This window comes from Triturus cristatus, chromosome 3_2 (genome assembly GCF_964204655.1).
Source record: "Triturus cristatus chromosome 3_2, aTriCri1.1, whole genome shotgun sequence".
Classification (NCBI taxonomy): Eukaryota; Metazoa; Chordata; class Amphibia; order Caudata; family Salamandridae; genus Triturus; species Triturus cristatus.
The window spans coordinates 824660662-824682125 of NC_140584.1; the positions used below are offsets into that span (position 1 = coordinate 824660662).

The 21464-nt window shown below is 43.2% G+C and overlaps 1 protein-coding gene across 3 annotated transcripts in view; it reads right to left on the minus strand.

Moving 5' to 3' along the window:
* LOC146858231 (aldehyde oxidase-like) overlaps positions 1 to 21464 on the minus strand; it is a 623555-nt gene that overhangs the window by 147769 nt on the left and 454322 nt on the right. For all 3 annotated transcript variants that reach the window (XM_085649038.1, XM_085649037.1, XM_085649036.1), the window contains 2 exons: positions 12865 to 13092; positions 3370 to 3465 (listed from right to left, as the gene is read on the minus strand). In XM_085649038.1, coding sequence (XP_085505164.1) covers positions 3370 to 3465; positions 12865 to 13092 — 324 coding nt within the window. The remainder of the gene's footprint in view (positions 1 to 3369; positions 3466 to 12864; positions 13093 to 21464) is intronic.

Sequence of the window (21464 nt, forward strand, 5' to 3'; positions counted from 1 at the left end):
AAGTCTCCGAGAGGTCGCCTGTGTACCTAATTGGTTGATGATGCGCAATTAACTGAGCTTTTTTTTGCGTAATGTCGCATCTATGACTGAATCCCTGTGATCTGCTTGTGTCTAGTCCAAGCATTGTCTAGAGAGAACTCATTAGCAGAATGTGCATTATTGATCAATTAAATACACTGACACCGTCTTTTGATCCCCCAAGAAGGGGAATCAGGAGAATCCGGCCTGTTATCGCCCAATGTCCTTATTAGATTCCCTTATGAAGGTGGCTGGAAGGATTGTTTTAGACAGGTTGCAAACATGGGCAGAGGAAAACAAAATTTTAAGTAACCCTGGGTGGACAACTATGCTACGCTCGTGTAGTTTGCGTAGTTTGTGCTACTTCGCGCTACGCGAATTGCACATAGCACAGTGCAAAAACGTGTAGTGTAGCGTAGTTGGCATTTTTTGCTCGCTCGCGGTCCTCAACGTCAAGTTGGCGACCGCGAGCGAGCAAAATGACATCCCGGCGAGACTTTTTCCTCGTTCGCGATCAGCAACATCAAGTTGCCGATCGCGAGCGTGGAAAATACACCTCCCTGCGAGATTCTCAACGCGGGGAGGTCAGGTTTCTCATTGCGAGTGGTCGCGTATGCTCGTGACCGCTCGCAATGAGAAACTACCAGTCCGCGTTGAGAAAGCTGCCGCTCGAGTGAAAATCTACTCGAGCGGCAGAAAACGACAGCTCGCACAGTGCAAGATGCCGTTTTCAATGATTGCACAGTGCGGACAAGCATCCGGCACTGTGCAATCATCGCGAACAGCGCACTACGCAGTTCGCGTAGTGCTACGCGTATCTCGCGTAGTGCGAAGTGCACTTTGCATAGCTACGTGTAGCCCTACTACGCGAACTACGCCCAGGGTTAATTTTAAGTGACGTACAGTACGGTTTTAGATCTGGTTTAGGCGTCAACAAGCAGGCTCTTAATCTTAGTATTTTAATTGGAAAGTACACGCAGGCTAAATCAGAGAAACTTTACTTGGCTTTCGTCGACCTTACAGCCGCTTTTGACAGTGTTATACACAGCAAACTGTGGGACATTCTTAGCGATATTAAGGTCAACCCAATTTTAATCCAGTTTTTAAGACAGCTATATTCTGGGGCTACAGCTAAAGTCCATTATGGGTTTAACGGAGAATGTACCGCATCATTTAAAGTGGAGAGGGGAGTGAGGCAAGGGTGCGTCTTGGCACCATTCCTGTTCACTCTCTACACTAACGCGTTGGAACAGGGGTTGGTGTCAAATGCTAGGGATACGCCATATGTAAACAAGTGCCCGATAGTCTCCCTCCTCTATGCTGATGATGCGGTACTTATGGCAGGCACTCAGATTGGTCTACAGAGGGCTCTTACTTTTTATACTAGTTTTATGGACACCCTGGGTTTGAAAATGAATGCAAAGAAAAGTTTTATAATGACCTGCGGGAGAGGGAAACAAAAGTGTAGAAGCTTTCAAGCTGGGGGAAGCAGGGTAGAATCTATTAATACTTTTACATACCTGGGTGTTTTATTCAACCACACTGGGTCTTGGACAGGAGCGATCAAGACCAGGAGCCTACTGTTTATGAAGTCCACTGCGGCATTAATAAATTTCTCCCAAAAACTGGGTAAAAGGCCACCTGCAATTCTCTTGAAAATTTACCAGGCCAAATGCGTGAGCATAGCAATCTTTGGGGCAGGTATATGGGGACTCGATGACTGTATACTAATTCAGCAAGTCGAGAATGTTTTCTTAAGATTTATATTGGCAGTTCCTGCAAGTGCATCAGTTTTTAATTGCCACAGCGAGCTAGGTGTACCATACATCTCAGATTTAATTAAAGTACAACCCGCACTGCTCTGGCATAGAATCTGGACCACCACAAACACAGGGCTAAGTAAGGAAATCTTAACCGATGCAATGAGTTTAGACCATGCAAATAAGATCATCTGGCTAAGATACGTGAAAAATTTCATGCAGGATATAGGGCACCCAGAGTACTCCTTTCGACCGGAAACTATGAACTCAATACACCGGAAGGAGTTCAAAAAACTTTGCATGACTGTTCTGGAAGATAACAGCTTAGCTTTGGAAATGAACAAACCCATGCTGGTGCAGCACCAAATAACTACCATAACGTACAACATCCAACCGTATCTATTGTGCTGTATGGGGGGATACAATAGATACATGTTAACACGTTTCAGATTTGGGACATTCCATCGTTTAATCAGTTACCCAGACATGAACAATTGGTCAAGGGACTTAGGCCTGTGTCCTTGTGACAACATCTCTTCACAAACGACCATCCATGTAATCCTATTCTGTAAATTCTATGCAAATCAAAGACATAGATGGATTAAGCCGTTATTAAAACAGGTGGGCTGAAGACAATGTCGACCAGCTCTATTGTATTTACAGATGTTGGATAGTTACTATTGCATTGCAACTATGGTGGGTTTCCTGAAAAGCACATTGAGAGCAAGGAAAACTATAAATGCTTAGAAGGTGGAGGGGACACATATGAGAAGTTTTTTATACTGTGATGTATTACTTTGGAAATGAGGTAATATGTTACAATTTTTTAAACTATAGGAAAAGCTGCAGCAAATTGAACTGTTTTTATGAATTTGTATATATTATTGCAGATTACTGTATTTTTAAAATCGAGATGAGATGTTTGTATTGTTTGCTTTTATGATTTTATACGCCTAAAATCGAATAAAGCTTGTTTTGACTTTTTTTGAGTGTCACATATAGATACACAGGTTGAAACGTTGACAGAAATATAGGAATTTGCCTGTGCTGCATACTTTACAAGCAATTCAAGCATTCTATGCTTGTGTATTATTTAATTCTTTCAGTATAATTAATTTACTTATAAGTGGCTTGACATACTGCCCCCTTTTAAGTATCAAAACCTGCAGAGTTTTTTGTTCTATAATAAGCTCAGGGTCTGAGGGACACACAGTAACCCTGTTAATTGTTATACAAGTTGAATTGATTCTCAGATCAGTAGATTCATAAATAAGTGATTGTGCTAATGTAGCAGTGCAATAAATAGTTAAAGCATGAATGAGTTTACACATGTATGAGTAAATGCTTGAATGAGTATGATATTGAATGTATGGAGATTAAAATCATAAGTCAGTGAATGCATAAAAGTAACTGTCCGAGTGTGAATGTATGGTTGCAGTACTTGCTGTCTATTCTGAAGGTGGAGGAAAACAAAGGGATTCCTTTGCATTGATGTTACTAAATACTTTTTTGGGGGTGATTGTATGAATGTTTTCTTACCCAAACAGGGCTACAGTGGCTGTTAGGGTGGCATATGCTATACATTTCCTACCTGCATTATTTTGGTGTGAAGACCTTGGCCCATCTCCACTCCACCGTGTGTCACCAGCACAGACCCATCCAGGTAAATGTGAACCAGTGCTGCAGCCTGTGGATGAAAGGCATAGTACTATGAGCAATACATTTATAATTTACACTGGCAGATCAGCCAATAAAAGTCGTTACTGATGGGCCAGCTCATGAGAAAGTTACACTTCACGTCTAGATGTACCAAGGATCGAATTTGTCAGACTAGGTCAAAATCTGTTTACAAACAGCAGCCCCTACTAAGTCTCACAAACACAGGTTCCAGAAATATGAAAGGGGCACAACTCACAACACTCACATCTTTGAGCATCCACTTCCATGCCAAGCCACACAGGGTAATTATCAAACTAAGGGTAAGACACAGCTCTGACCATGGCTCACCACAATAATACCTCATACTTGTAATACATGCATCAATGAACTGTAGATATGTGTTTTTATACATGGCAGTGTAAAGATTTGTGGTTATGTAAATGCCCCATTCCACTGTCACAGTTGTAGCAAATATACTACACTGCAGACGCTTCCATGCTTGTCAACAATCTGTGACCCAAAAGAAGCAGGATTATTCAGGTTTTGAAATTGCTACTTAGTATAATATTGACAATGACATCACCAGAAATTATATCACAAGACTTTAGTCACAGTGATTACATCATTGTACACTACACATGACACTATGGTTGGAGCCGTCCTAGCCCACCTCATGATACAGAATTAAGGAATTTAGGGCCAGATGTACGACCTAAGCATTTTGTATCTTCCTAATTGAGACTTTTTGCAAGTCGCAATTAGGAAGTTGCAAAATGTGATGTACAACAGTGTCTCAGACACTGTTTTCGATTTCCAGTGGGGTTCCAATTGACCTGCCTTATTAATATTCATCGGTCAGGTTGCAATGTGTACCACATTGGGATTGGCCTGTAATCACAGGGATGGTGGCCTGCTGGGGTCAGCAGACCACCATGTCTGTGATTGCTTTTCAAATAAAGCATTTTTTTTCATTGAAATGAACCCTGTTTTACATAAAGAAAACCTTGATGCATTTCAAAAATAAAAATTAATAGCTACATTTTCATTTTTTAAGAGTAGGGAGTGGTTTGTGTAACCACTGCCTGCTCTTAAAATAATAGGGTTAATACATTCTAAAAGGCGTTTTAGCAGTCGCAAACGGCCCGATTCTCTGTTTGCAACTGCTAAGAACTGTTGTACATCTGGCCCTAATTCGCTGACAACAGTTTTTCAACTACACAACATGTTAAAAAAGATTCGGCAAAGCCAGTCTATCAGGCCTTGGCAAGATTGTGCAATGGTTAAATATCCTTTTAATTTTCATTGCAAATATATTTCACAAAATAACAAAATAAAAAGGAAACATGATGCTGCCTAAATGAGCGGACATACGCTTCCAATAAAAACTTTAAATGCAAAAATAACCATGCAGTTTTCATATAACAGTAAGGATGTTTTCCTAGCAGACAGGTGTGCTTAGAACAGACACTGAAAATGAATAGCTTTGAAGCATGTAAGAGGAGTATATGATTTTTATCAGTGCATAGATAAGGTATTATTTCCTCAGTTCCTGTACCTGAAGACTTGGGGCCTATTCACAAAGGTAAACTTACTCTTACAGTTTATAGTAACTTTACTTCTTTTGGCTATTTACTATTTCTAATTGTAAAGTAAATTCAAATTGTAGATTTAAATGTCCCCATCCCCTGAATTCACTGGCTGGATCCTAACAATTGTAAAGTTACTATTAGCTATTATTCAAATATAGGAGAAGGTAGGCAAAGGTCTTCACCACCATGGCAAAGATCTCCCTATGGTAAATTATAGGGAATTGTAAAATGTTAAATACACTTAATAAAAATAACTAGAATGTGTTAATGTTACATATTAATGCAAACTAATTTTCTATACAAAATGTTAATGCTATAGCACTATTAACTTTGAATTACATATTTAACTAATTTAAATGTATTACAGTCAAAATATATATGTATATATTTTTGAGAAAATACCCACCCTAAGTAAAATGTGTATCTTTTAAAAGTTACTAAATTGTATCTAAAATAATTTCTTTTTTTATTTATATTTGTTTAACATTTAAAAAACGTTATTAAAATATTTTAACATAAAATAACTATTCTTATTTACAGATACTTTTTAAAACATTACATACCATTTGTATATATTTTTATAAGGTAGAAACAAAATAATTAATTGAAACATTATTTCCTATGGGGTTCTATTTTAAGTCTCTACATCCATTATTTTCCATGGGCGTGAGGGGGTTATTGGCCTTGTATGGTGCTGGACTTACAACAGGCCTGAGATGGAGTACATTTAAAACAGTTTTGGATACTTTTTGGCTGTACTAACTTTACAAGTTGGTTTAATAAATAGCAATAGGCCTACTGTTTTGTGGGTGGATGCATGCCCCTCCTTAATCCTCTTTACACCACTCCTTAATCCTCCATAAAGCCCTCCCATTTTTTCATGAGTATTCACCATTTACCAGCTACTCCCCCATCCCTCCCACAATCACTACTAAAACGCAGGCGTGTATGTGTGGAGATCTCTGCAGATTGGGGGGAGAACCATGCACAGAAAAAGTAAGGGGGCAGAGGCGTAGACCTCAGTACATGGGTAAGTGAAAAGCATTTTGTAATACATGGGTTTTACTACTGTAGGACTACTAAACATACTACAAAATTCACAAAAGGGGGAGGAAGAACATTGCCTGGCACACTAGCACAAACTTCGCCCAGAGCCATTGTGGTAAATGCAGTGCATCAGAATACTCACTTTCATTAAAAGTCTTTAGTATAAATTGTAGTTGTAGCCAGTGCTGTGTATCTCTAGATATGTGTTTTATGATATTTTTCCTTCTTCAGTAGCATGCTAGCAATGCTGCTAAGAGTCTTCTCAGGTCTCTGCACTACTCCCAGGGTGCATTCCAGACCTTGTCAGCTCAACAATTCTATCAGGAGCCATCACTATGAAATTCAGTTTGTGAGTAGGCCCCATAATTTAAACACACAAAATAAAAAGAAATAAAGTATAACGAATGGAGTGAAAAAAGCACTGAATTATCTAGTTCACAGACCTACTTGGGGTCGCAGGGTTCAATATAGGTGTAAAATGTTGCGAAACGGACTGCTTATTTGGGGGCGAAAGTAGACACCTGATCATCCTATTCTATAAGGCGTTTAAAAGGGAAATGACGAAACATCAATATAGAGCACAGCAAGCATGGGAGACAGAGTTGGTTGATCCCTTCACAGATGTGGATTGGGGAAGAACCTGCGAACTGGTGGGGAAATCAAGCCCCAATGCAGACTGAGAATTAGGCTGCCAGGGACTAAAAGTAGCAATACCAGACAATCACTGGTTGGGAAACAATGTGATCAACCAGTCAACGGCTTGGGGGCCAGGCTAGGGGTCAGACACAACTCTCCTTTTTCCAGTACAGTGCTCACCCTGTGACTGATCAGATGTAAGCCCTGGGACAAATAATCAGGCTGCTGTCCTTCTGCTGGTAGATGAGGCAAGGTGGCTTCTCCAGCAGACATTGTCCTGCAAGAATAAGCAAAGCTGACAGTTCTCTGTGCAGGACAGGTAAGGAGCCGGGCCTTCCTTTTTCCACTTCGTAGATGTCTTGAATAAAACACAATTTTACATAAACATTGCCTCAGATCACAAGACTCCTGCAATGTTATTATAGTAATTACATTTTCAAATCTAAAATATTCTACCTTTTTGAAACAGTGGTATGCATGTCACCTTTCACTCAATCTATCAAAAGTGTTGTATAAAAAGTGTGAAGAAAAGAATGAGCGTTCATATTAAAGCTCTATGAAGCTGTCTTTCCCCTCACTGTCATTCTTTCCTATTAAAAGTGAAGACACTTCTAGTTTCAGTTTTCCAGGACACTTGTGTAGTAAATCCTTGGCTGCCTTCCTGTAAAAGCAGGCCTATGTGTATAGATATTCTAGAATGACCACTGGCATTTGAAGCGGATTCTGAGAAGCACCGCCAAGGTAGTTGTAAACACAGAGCTTAAATCTGGAGAAGTATCTTGAAGTAGGATGGCTGGACGGGAAAATAACTGGATGACTTGTGGAGATGACTGAGCTGGTTGGTAGCAGGAAGACTGGTGGAAAGGCAAAGTAGATAATATGTGACTAACGGAATGTATCAACAACAGAACTGAAACATAATTGAGGCAGAAGTAGAGAGAGTTCCACAACAGACTGAAAACGAGGCCAAAACTGAGTAACTGTTTAATAGCACGATGATGAAGGAAGGGAGCGTGGATCTTTACTCCTAATAGCTTAGAGTAGCATCAATTTAGCATGCTCAGATGGGATGTAGTAGAGATTTTCAGGATGATATGCTGAAGATAGGCTAATTAAATTTTTAACAGAGAAGTTAGCTCCTGCCAGAACTCGGAAGTAAATAGTGTTCCACGATCCATACCTTGGCTCATAGACCCTGTAATCAAAACACATGATTTAAAAATATGTGAGCTAACTGTTTGGTAATAGGAATCTTGGAAGTTGACACAAAATGAGCTAATTAGGTACCTTCAGCTACTTGCAAATCTGTAATAAAGCCAATAAAGATCTCTGTACGTAGTTGTCTTGGAGTTAGAATTGATCAAATGTAACCTGTTAACTTGTTACTTTTCTAGGAAACTTCATAAACTGAAGAAGACTTCATAACGTCAAAAATATCCATCTTCAATCAATTCAGTCAATCAATTCTAATCTTTATTTGGTCTGATAAGGCCACAAAAGATACAAATTCATCAAAGCACTTAAAAGTAAAAACTATTAAGCAATCGATTAAAATGGGGTAAAAGAAAAATGCTATTAAAAACTCCATGATTCAGCAGATGACAGATTCAAAATAACATTAAACAATGCAGTTCATATTCAGGAATTCAAGGTGCCAAAACACTCATATTATATCCAGTCAGGCCAGAAAAAAGGGGAACAAAAACCTAAAAATAAAAAGACTTCATAACATCAAAAATATTAATCTTCATATCTGGTCACCAGACGTATTTTTTCGCTAATTTTAATGTTTCTTATGTCCATTATGCCCAACATTGGGACTATCATGACAAGAAAATGTAAATATATCATGAATCTTTCCTGGAGGGGTGGCCAGATGTTTGCTATAGGTTAAAAAACAACAACATGCACTTTGAACCAATGCAAGCATTTTATTTTACACAATGCTTCCACCTGTTCATCAGACCTTACAAACATAGCCAAATGTTGCAGAGAATATAAAGAACCAAGGATTTAATTTGATGAGAAAACTGTAGGACTGTCCACTTCGTAGTTGTTCTCTAAACTTTGCGCTAAAGCAACCTCAAATAAATTATTTCCTGCTTGGACAGAAATTACAAAATTAAATGGGAAAAAAAAAATGGATGTCTTACTATATGTTGATTTACTACTCTTAGCATGCACATAAACTGTAATTTTTAATGATCAAAGAAGACTTAAATTATATTCACAGATCTGTTTAAAAATGTATCCATTCAATGAATGTGGATCATATAGCTAATTGTTCGAGTTTAGGATATTAAAGTGATTTCTTATGATGTCAATGTGTGTGAATAGCATGCCACTGAATGTGAAAGGTGACATCTGTGCTTTGTTTTTGGAAACAAATTGCACCTAAAGTTATGCCAGATTCATCAGTCTCAATAATGAAAGGTGTGTCTTTCTTAGGGTATGCGAGAATCGGAGCCTGAAAGAACTTCTCTTTTATTTGTTCAAAAGCCTGCTGGCTGTGCTTCCTCATTCCTTTGAGCCTTCATTGTTTTTTTGGGTTAACTTTTTTAAGGCAGATATTAGAATTGAGAAATTCTGAATAAAAGTTTTGTAAAAATTTATAAGAACTAGAAATCAGGCCATGGAAGTATATGAGGAACCTATTTTTCCATTGCTATTCCATCTTGACTTATTTCAAACCCAAGATAATAAGCTCCTAGATTAAGGCACACTTTTCCAGTTTGGTATGTAACCTGTTATCTCTTAATCTCTGAAAAACGTTTCTGACATGGTGTTGATGTTCAGACAAAGTTTGAGAATAGATTAAAATATCATCAAAATATACTACTCGGTATTCACCAATAGAATATTGGAGTTTTTTGTTAATAAAACTTTGGAATGTAGAAGTGGGTGTTGCATAGGCCAAAGGGCATTTCCAAATACTCCAAATGCTCGAATTAAGTATAAAGAGCTGTATTTCATTCATTTTCGGAATGGATTTGAACTAGAATATAGTCTTCCCATAGAGCCGGTTTGTAATACCATTGTGCTCCATTTAGGAAATCTTAGAGTGTTTCAAATAGAGGGAGGGGATATCTGTTTTAACTGAAATTCCATTTAGTTCCCTGGAGTGCTCAGGGTCTGAGACCCAAAAAAAAGGCGTCCCAGCAGGTGATTGGGACACACCGATAAAATGTTTTCATAAATGTTTATTAATATATTCTTTCAAAGCTTACTTCTCAGACCCATATATGGGATACACTTTTCTGTGTTGGATTAATGCATTACCTACTCGATCAATTGGTCAGTCGTATGGCTGATTTGGTGGTAGTTCATCTTTTTGGTGACTACATATTGATCGTTTGGATACTTAACATGCAAGAGAGTGGCACAGACTTCTTATAAATTATCTGGTCTTCTTTCAGTAGGGTATGGGTAATTCTGTTAACAATACTCTCAATCTAATTTTATGGTAGTTTTTTGGTAATTAATTACTAGGTAATGTTTTAAAAGTCATGGAACTTCAAGTACAATAGGAAAGGCTGGTGTGGTAACAATGTCAAAGATAATGATCTCTTGGTGAGCATGACATCATTTATCAATTTTGAATGGAATTAAAGTGTGGATTATGAGCCCTGAGACAATGGGGTCGCATTAACCATGTTAACCTCTGCTGGTAATTCTTTAGATTCGTTTTGTAATTATACAGTTTGATAAAAAAGCATTAGCAATATCAATCTAGCTACTAAAGCTGCAGTCTGTATAATTTGAGCAGATATAAGCTGAAATCGTATGAGTAGCTGAAAGTGCACAGGTCGATTAGCTTGACACACTAAAGGCATTGTGGCACCTGTTGTTGATTGACTAGACTTAAGGGTTCCCATTATGAACACATTTCTGACTGTGCTCTAACTGGACAGTTCTGCAAATAATGGCTTCCATTACAACAGTGTAAACAAAGGTTTTAGATGCTCCAGCGATCTCAATAATCTCAGTTTGAAGTTTGATATTTACTTGAGCCTATTTGCATTTGCTCTGCTTATTCTACTGTGGGTCTTGAAAGCGCTTACGCTGAAGACTGGTTTAACTGCTGAAAAAGTGGATCGATTTCTTTGTTCAACACTTCTCATTTTTACAATCTTGTAATCTTGTAAAATAGGTCTATTTTCACTACCAGATGAATTAAAGTGAAGCACGTTCAGGGTATTGTGCCTCATGATAATTCAACCTTTTATCTCATTCGGCAACCCTTTGCAGAAATGAGCTGTCAGTGCTTGGCCATTCCAAAGAGAAGTAGAAGCAAGGCATTTAAAATGAGCAATACAAGTAATAGCCTTTCTAGGCGTTGGTCCTGTTGACCATAATTGGTGTGCAATCCAGAAAGACACTCGGACCAACTGTGTCCCCACTGAAATTCATATTGCATCACTTGTAACCATACACCTCCAGACCATGTTTGAGGATGTTAAAGTAGTAGGCACCTTACTGGACGACTAGAATCTAGCCCCTATGGTGGTCCTACAGAAACCAGCAAAGCCTCCTGAACAATGAGCAGCTTAGCACCCAATCTCCATTATAAATATGGAGATCAAGATTCTTGCAAATCCCAAGCAAACTAGCTGGCTAAAGTAATACCTACGCTGGTCCACCTGGACCAAAACAGCTGTATGACATCAAGGAGTGCCGGCTACTGTATCAGGCGCATACAGAGGGCACTAGTTTGTGCAAACAAATTCCCAGGTCGTGGTGCATTGATGCTAGTCTAATTAAAAAAGGGCTGTGACTTCCCCAGCTTCAGCTTCCTCTGCCAAGTGCTATGCAAAATTACTTTGGCCCTCACTTATAAACATACATTGGCATACTTTACAACAACCTGCAAGTCTGGGCTCGGACTAATGGCGTCCTCTCTTGCCCCATCCCACTCAAGAGATGTACCAGCCAGGGATGGCAAAGATTAGGAGTGACGCATTGGTGCAGGGCTTTCAATGGATTGGGCATGGAGTATTGCATATCTTCATATGCAGATTAAATGTCTCTTTTCATGCATAACCCTCGATCGACTGAGCACAGATTGATAGAAATTCTAAATTGTATGGGGAGAGCTGTGTACTGGAGATGGACTGAGCATGTGAACCCTGATCCCAGTTTATGTGGGTAGGCAGGAGACCAGTTGGCAAACCAGGGTCAGCATTCAGATCACCAGTTTAAAATACCTGGGTATCCACTTAACTCTTAACACACAACTGGATGGAGCTCAATGTAACACCTTTATGGGAGGCAACGAAGAGGAACTTAAAGGGCTGGAACAAGCTAGTAATCACCAATGTTGACAGGGTGGATTTGTATAAAATCATCTTGCTCTTCAAACTTCTTTAATTTCTCAAACGCTACCTATACAAGATCTCTCAACAGTTCTTGTACAGGGTGCTAGTCTGTGCCGAATACTTCCTATGGGTGGGCAAACAACTAAGACTTGTTTTCGATAAATGCACATGGACGGTATATGTTGGAGGGCTGGGAATGGCGAATATACATCTCTATTCCTGGCCGTTACAGATGGTCACTCTGAGCAGGGAACATCATGCCTTTCGGCTCAAACTAAACCTATTTGAAAGTACAGAGTTGCAGTATTTATGGTAGACTCACATGGGAATCCCTTAGTGGCAAGGGACATATTTGATACAATCAGTCAAACTCTAAGTGTTTGGGAAGTGTGACTGCATTTAAACATTTAGAACCATGAGATATCTGGGGAGAGGATCATATGAATTCCTTTGCAATGATTAATCTGCTTGAAGTTAAAGTAGTTACTGGATAAAGGGGGGGATCTCAAGAATGTACTGGACTCTCAATTCTTATGCTTTAGACTGTCATGGATCTGCATCCACTGGAGGAGGAGGACTAGAGGGATCTTTTATACCCCCATGAGAGATAGCCATATCAGTTAGATTAAGCCTAATCCAACCCAAAATCTGTACAGAATCTGCCTGCCTTACCCCTGAACGACTTTGGAAGATCCATGCCTGGTATTCAGCAGCCATTAAAAATGGAGTGTGAGTAACTTGATGTAATGCCTCCTTCTTTGTCTATAGAGAGTCCACCCCTGTAAAAAAAATGCACAACGCTTGGAAATCAGCTACCATAAAATCTTATAGAACACTTACCTGGCCAAAACTCTTTTTCAGAGATCCAATAGGAAATTTCATTGGGATGATAGAAAGGCCTCGCTTCTTCCAGAAATTGTGCCTGTTAAACTCCTCTGCAGCTTCTCGCCGACTGTGGTAGGCCGATTTCTGTATACACTGGTTCCAGCATTTCACCAGATTGCGAGCATCGATCTCCTGCTTGTAGTGAGTCTGATCGATCCCTTTATACAAGTTCATCTCTCTGATCTGCAAAAGAATGGGAGATAAAACTGATCACATTGTATACTGCATACATATGAACTATATCTCAGCACAATTAACTATATCTCAGCACAAGACTCAGGCCCCAGGGGTATCGTGTGCCACTTCACAAAAGCTGTGCCCTGGGGGTACTCAAGGTATCTGCCCGGGGGTACTCTAGGTATCTGTGGTAAAAGATGAGTACATTAGTTTAGTTACACATACGATGGCACCAAACCAGGATTCCAAAAATCCTACTGAGAAGGGGCTTTTTCTCTCTACAGCATACTCCTTTTAGGAAATGTTACCTTCATGATAATTCCGCCACTCTTAGTCTTTGCTTAAAATTGTGATGCGAAGGAAGCTTGAAGTTCAATAAATGCATTCTTCGCTCACAGAAAATAACAAACAAAGCATATGTTTTAAATATACGTTTCTATCAACTCACAAGGCCAATCAATGCATTACAATGCCATTTTGCATTCAGTTTCATTTAAAAATAGAAACGCAAACTAAATTAACGAATCCGTCAAGCCTGATGTACTTTATCAAAGTAATTCCAATGAAAGACGGTCCGCAGGGGTTTAGCAGTACAAAGTAAAGTGTTTCTGTAGGGACCTGTTTTTTTTTTGTTTAAATGTTTTTATTGACATTTTTGCATAAACATTCCGAACAAGAACATTAGGGCAGTGGCATCATTCATCATTATAGCGTTAGGTTAATGCACCTCATGATACAGAGTACATTGATACAGTAGTAACTTGCGGCCGTGGCGGCACAGATTACTTAGCGCAGTGGTTCCCAAACTTTTGACTCCTGAGGACACCCAATGAGTCACCACTGGAAGCCGGGGACCCCCAAGCAATTTGTAGGATTTAAATTTCAAACATTAAAACAGTCATTCGAAAAAAATAAACGTGTGCACACAAAACAAATACTCAAATTACTAAGGATTTTAGGGGCATATTTACAAGTCCCTATCGCCATGGGAACGTCACTTTTTGCAATGTTCCTGTGGCAATAGGGGCTTTGCCTTATTTACAAGGCAGTGTTAAGCCACTGATTGTGGCTTAACGCTGCCTTGTAAATAAGGACCCCTTTCATGCAATGCTTAGCGTGAAAAAGGTGGGCAGTGGGGGTTGCAGTGGGCGTTTCACTCCAACACCCATTGATTTTGACGCTGTCCTCTATTTACAAGGTCAGCTTAAATAGGAGACAGCACCAGAATTAAGACAATGAAAAACCTGGTCTTAACTTGGCGAAATGAAGAGAAATGCCTTATTTCTCCTCGTTTTTGCTTTTTCCAACGGGAAAAGCAAAACACCTTTGATTGTTTAAGTTCAGGATGGTGACCCTTCCTGCACATAAACAATCTTTAATAAAAATTCCGTTTTGTAACTTCCATGTGTGCTGCATTAGGCAAGTGACAAAAAGGCATTACAAAATTGTTAATGTGCAGGAAGTGGGAACATAGCAGCATCTAATGATAGACTGGGAATAAACATATGTTGCAAACTTTTACCGTGCAGTTTGCAGGCAGCTCTTTGACAGTTTATAGGGCACTGTGCTGGATTACGATTGCTCCTTATGAATTGCACAGTGACAAAAGAATCTCTGTGACAAAATCAGTAGCTAACTGACCTGTGCACATAAAATACTGTTTTTTAAAATGCATTGTACACGTTCTTTGCAGTAGGCATATTAACCCACTGTGTCACATTAGATAAGTCAAAGCTGCCACTAGACAAAACTCTCATCTCTCTCCAGCAGGTACATTAATCACTGGCACTGGCACTGGCACTGGCACTGGTCAAGCAGCAGGCAACCTGAGCAAGACCAGTTCAAAGGGGCGTACTCTGCCACCCTAAAATAGCGACATATATTGAGGGCAGTGTTGCGAGCAGGAACTAACCCGTTCTGGTCTGGGTGCACCAGGGAGGGGATACACAGTGCCAACCGGTTTGCTAGGATCTTTGCTAATATTTTATAATCTGTATTTAGAATCGCTAGAGGTCTGTATGATCCAGGGGACGATGGGTCTGCCCGGCTTTAGTAAGGAGACACATTAGCTGTGCACATTGATGGCGGTAGGGTCATACTACCTATTGCCGAGGTATATAAAGCATGCAGTCTGGGCACCAGAGTTTCCACATATGTCTTAATGAATTCAGATGGGAGTCTGTCTGGTCCCGGGGGTTTCCCGGATGCCAGCGACGTCAGTGCTTCCCGTACTTCATCCAATGTTAAAGGGGAGTCTAATTCTAGGTGCTGGTCAACAGTCAATGTGGGTAATTCAACTGAGTCTAGAAACACTCTGATGTGCTGATCATCCCTGTGCAAGCCAGATGCGTATAATTTGGCATAATGCTTCGTCATTACCACGTGAATGTCACTATGTGTGCATTTCGTTTGCCCAGACTCATCCACCAACAGTTGTATGGGCCGGTGTGGGTGTTCCAGCTGAATTAAATAGGCAAATAATTTGCTTGCTTTGTCTGCTGTCGAGTGAGTGCGAGCTGAGTGAGCCAGGTAGTTATGACAGCGCAGCTTTTCTAGTAATTACGCACGTTCAGTGTGAATGACATCCAGCCGTGTTTTTGCTTCCAGTTTGGTGATGACTAATGTCTCTAATCTGAGAAGTTGCTGCTCGACTGTAGATAGGGATGAGTCTAGTTGCTTTCGAATGCTCCATGTGTGACCCAAACAGTGCCCTCTGGTTACGACCTTGAAGACCTCCCACTCCGTCAGGGATGAGTCAGTGGTGCCCATGTTATGTTCAAAGTAGTCTATCACTGCCGCCCCTAGGGATCCTCGGAACGCCTGAACCTCCAATGCTGTTATTTGTAGCCACCACGCAGGGATTTGAGGAGGTTCTGCCTCCCAGTCCAGATGCATTATCATGGGATTATGATCTGAATGTGTGCGACCCTGGTATTCCGTATTTTGTGGGATCTGGGCTGCCGAGGAAAGTATGCGATCTAATCATACATGTAGGTCATAAACCGGTGAGTAAAAGGAGTAAATCCACATGACAGGATTATGTTCCCGACAGACATCTGTCAGGGACCAGTGCCCCATCTAGGAGCGCAGAAACTGTGCATTGGAAGCAGCTGTTGTGCAGTTCAGAAGTGGGAAGGAACGGTCAAGTGAGACGTCTAATACCGAATTGAAGTCTCCCCCCAAGAGCCAGGGAAAGTCTTTCCAGATGGTAAAGAAGTGTTGATAGTCCACTAAAGAAGGCACTCTGTTCAGTGTTAGGTGCATAAATGGATCCCAATAGGATAGGTTGCCCATTGAGTCGCCCCCTGAAGAATACATAACGCCCCGCGAGATCCGTCACAACCTCTTCCTCCTCCCATGGGGCCCCTGCTTTCACCCAGACCAGAACCCCTTGTGCTAGAGATGAATAATTAGTACTGTACACGTGTATGCGCCAGGGGCGACGAAGTTGGGTGGCCTCTGAGCTCGTCAGGTGTGTTTCCTGCAGTAGGGTGATGCTGGTTGCTCTGCATCGTAAGTAGGCATATATAGAGTACCTCCTAGAGGGAGTGTGTATACCCCTAACATTCCAGGTTATGACATTTAGGCTAGTTATAAGAGAGGTTTGGATTTGCCATTTTCAGCTTACTCATCTGGCTGACACTACCAGTGTACGTGGGACAAGAACAGGTCTCTGAGGAAGGCAATCATTTTGTGGGGACAATCAACAAAGAAATCAAGATAATATGCAACTTCATAAGGGCGGACCCCAAACGGGGGATCGACCCAAACTATTGTGCCTGAGTGAGGCAATTAACTCGTCGTCATGGAGTGACTTCAGAGAGGAGTGTGGGATAGGACCGGACCTGTGTGGCCCATCCCCCATATATTTGACAATAATAGTGCGAAGCATGGAACCATCGCCTGCACATGCGCTACAGTATCGTGGAAAAAGAAAAAAAGAGGGACCAGGAGCGGGCAGGAGGACGGCTAAGGCAACATCACCACAATACAGGTATTTGGTTATGAAAGAGCCAGTTCATTCAGTATTGTCAAATAATTTCATCTGACATCTGGGGTGTGACATCTGGTAGGTGAGGAGAGGTAGCGCCTGATGACCAATCCGGAGCAGATTCAGCATCTTCTCGAGATTCCGTTGGGGATCCCGCACAGCCAGTCGGTGGCCATAGTTTCATTGGATGCAGCGTGGCTGCCACCTGTAATGCTTCCTGGTGTTCTGACCTCACCTGTTCATGGTCCGGGGTGGTTACCAGAGATGCCTTTTGCCACAAGTCTGCTTCTACCTCTCCAATGGTTGCAGTGGGTCCGTTGTTGCAACTTGAATTTGTCGGGGGCCTGGGCATAGTTGCTAGCCCATTTTCCTCCAGCCAATCCCAGGCCTCCGTCAGAGTGTCAAAGTATCTGGTGTTGCCACTGCGGATGACTCATAGGCAAGATGGAAAGAGCAGGGAGTACCGAAGGCCAAGATCCCTCAGCTGTCGCTTGACTGCCGCAAAGGTGGCGTGTCTCTTCTGTACCTGGACGGTGTAGTCGGGAAGAAGGCGACAGTAACATTCTGTACTCTAGGGCCAGGGTGTTTCCCCACTGCCCTTAATATCGCATCACGGTCTCGGAAGTTCAATAGGCGTAACAAAAATGGGCATGGGTTGGCTCCCGGTGGAGACTTATGGGCGGGGAACCCATGTGCTTGTTCAACAACAAAGTGTGGAGGAAGCAATCCAGGGGGTAATAACTCTTTCATCCAGGACTCTATGCAGCCTTCCGGGTTCGAGCCCTCTGCTCCTTCTGGTAGGCCAATTACTCAGATATTGTTGCACCGTGACCTCACTTTCAGCTTCGTCAACTTTCTCTTCTAGGGTGCAGACCCGTTCAATTAGGTCCTATAAGGTCGCTATATGATTACGAGTTCTTGGTTGGAGGTTTGCAAGGGAAACTTCAATGTCACGCACACGGTCCGACAACTTGTGGTGATCCGCACACAAGAGCGTGAAGTCCGTTGTCATGCCGTCCATTCTGCTTTCCAGGGAAGCACGGGTCTGCTCAAGTGCTGGGCCTATTTTTTCCACTGCTGCCAGGACTGTATCCAACTTGGCCAAGAGATCCAGGTGGCCAGGTTCTGAAGGCCTCTCTGTGCCTCCAGGAGCACCTCTGCTCACAGTGTGAGATGCATTGTCTTGATGAGTAGTCGAACAAAGACGCCCCATAACTATTTGCTGCGCACTCGACATGTGGATCAGATTATACAGTGATTCAGTCTGAGGCTGGCGCAATTTCCACTATGCTCCTCGCAAGTGCACACAGACTGTGCAGTAGGCGCCCCCCTTTCTTTAGGATGATTGCGGGCCAGTGTGGGTCGAGAGTGCTGACACTCCGGTGCCTGATGAGGACCCACTTGTCTCCCAGTACCCGAAGCGGATGTCTATGTATGCGCTAGGGGAGGAGGGGTGGTAAAGCCCGGAATCTGCACCTCGTCTGTCACCACGATTGGCCGGTGCTCTCACCTGTTCAAAACCAACCCCGGGATAGAAAATAGCCTCCGCGGCATGAGCACAACTGGTGCACACGGAGGGCCCCTGTTCAGATTTGGCAGGACCTGTGTCTGGGCCGGGGGTTCTGTAAATTGCCTGCATTGTGGCGCCCCGGCACTGGCAGCCCCCAGGGAAGGAATAACTGCACTCCAGGCCTCAAGTCTCTGTTAAAAGTGTGCAACAGGGTCACAGGCACAGGAGGAGACGACCCACCAGCGCTGTCCTGCTCAATCGCAACGGCCGCTGCCACCGCGTGGGGGGACAGGACACCCCACACCGAGTCCAGGCAGCCGCACCCTGGAAGGCAGCGCCCGTGCACCGGTACGTCGCTAGACCTGGGCCCGACCAGCTTCCAAGTACACTTGTCCTTCTTTTTGTGCCCCCGCAAAGCTACGGTTGGTTGGGAGGGTTCGGGGAGATGTAGTGTCCCTTGGTTCAGGTCCAGCGTGGCCCAACAACACACAAGAGAAGGCCTGGACCGATCAAACCCTGGACCCCAAAGGGATCTAGCCCGGCCAGCAGCCAATCTCCAGTTCACACTCAGCATCAGTAGCGCCGATCTCCCAGCTAGGGTGTCGAGGGTCTCCCGCTTTAGCTGAATCAATGCCACTGAGAGGAGGGGTCATACGTGCCAAGCCAGCACCGTTGGCAAAAATGGATACCCCTTCCTCCTGTATCTGCGAGGGCAGCTCAGGTTCCAATAGGGTCCAGGCATCCGCCGCAGGCTGAGGAGACCGGACCTCCGGGGGAGGCTAGGCCCGACCAGCCCCCGGACCTCCCCCAGGTCCAGCCCGCTGCTTCTCCAAAACTGAAGTACAGGCGTGCAGTAGACACCAAGCGTAGGGCAGTTTAGGCACAAAGCGACCTCCGCACTGCCTGCCCGCACCGGCGATCCGCCTCTGGTCGCCTAGTGCCCCGGGGCTCACCTGTGTCAGCGCTTCCCCCACTGGCCTCTCAGCGCCACTTCACACCCAGCAGCAGGGACCTCCGCTGTAGTCATCTGGGAGTACAGCAATCTTCAGCAGCTCCGGAGGCACCAGACTTAGTGCACTAAGAGGGCAGGGGGGGCTCAACTCCACATAGCGCCCACTGCCAATTTCCGAGAGGTGCCAGGTCAGCCGTGCAGCAGGCCTTACCAAAAAATAGCCTCTGACAGCACATCTGACGCAGCAAACGGCCCCTCACCAGCTGCCACGGGAGTTCCTCCTGTCTGGGTAGCCCCAAAGGGGAGCTTGCAGTACGCTTGTGCTGCGATGTTCAGGATAACTGGGGGATGGGACCCGGAGCTCCGCTAGAGCACGTCCGCCATCTTAGGTGCTTGGCCACACCCCCCTCTTTCTGTAGGGACCTGTTGACATTCATCCATGGAAGAAACTTGACGCAGTTCCTTAGTTGGGTCCAGATGTTCAAGTGAGAACTGCAATGCACGATGATAAGTCCAATTATGAGGGGGAAGTGTTTGGGTTCAGACAAGGGACATGCTCAGTGCTAGCCTCTCAACAAGCTCAGTGTCGCTGGGTTCTTGACAGGAAAGTGGGTGCACGTTGCATGGGTTGGCTAACAGAGGAAGGGTGTCTGGAAGCCTTAAATGAGGCAGGATGTGTGTAGGTGACACACAACTCAAGATGTTAAATTTTAAGCAATGCAATAGTAATTATTGATCGAGTAAGAATGGGAGTGGCCGAAATGGACCATCACTAGCTCTTGAAGTCTGCCCAGAAAGGTGTAGACCGATTGCCCTTTATCAGTGACGTGTGCAATCAGAAAATACTAATAGTTCCTCCGTTTGCTTAAATATTCAGGAGTTAAACCTCAACTATGTTAGTTCTTTCATTAGTGCGCCAAGGTTGGGCGCATTGGTGTACAGTGTAGCACGTTGCTCGCAGTGAGTGGTGAGGGTTATTCAAATAGGGATTCCCAAAAGTTAATCAGTGAAACACTTTTTCTGGTGGATACAGTATCTGCCTGTGGATTCCTCACCTTGTGAATATCCCCTGCGCCAGCATTCCACAGAACTTTTCTTTCCCAGCACTCCACGTCGACGTGGGCGACGTCACAATGCATCGGCTCCGCACGCGACTCCGTACGACGTCATCGGAGCCATAAGAAGCCCACGTCGGCGTGATGACGTCAGTTCCACCCATTTTTTCCGTGCCTTCGAGGCGAACAGGTGAACCAACGACAACTCCAAGTATACACAGTATATAGAATACCAACACATATACATAGCATACAAAACAAAAGAATGCTAACCAAACAAGCATTTCCTACAAATGTACCAGAAAGTATACAAACATTTCAAACAAGACCTATTCCATGGTATACAAAGGTGGACAACGGGGAGGCGGGTGGGTCAGTGAGGAATCCACAGGCAGATACTGTATCCACCAGAAAAAGCGTTACCGAAGGTAAGTAACTTGTTCTTCTGATGGATACATCTGCCAGTGGATTCCTCACCTTGTGAATAGATTCCCACAGCAGTCCCTACTCCCGGAGGAGGGTGTCCACCTTCCTATACCAGAAAGTCTTGCAAGACAGAGCGCGCGAAGTGGCCCTCCCTCCTCATCTCTGAGTCCAAGCAATAATGCTTTGCGAAAGTATGGAGGGAGGCCCAAGTTGCGGCTTTACAAATGTCTGCCACAGGAACACCCCGGGCCAAAGCAGATGTAGATGACTTAGCGCTAGTTGAATGAGCTCTAATGCCCTCAGGAGGGGTCTTACCAGCCAGGGCGTAGCAGATCTTGATGGCAAGGATAATCCACCTCGATAAAGTGCGCTTGTGCACCGCTCTCCCCTTGGAATGTCCAACATAACCCACGAAGAGCTGATCATCCAGACGAAAGTCCTTCG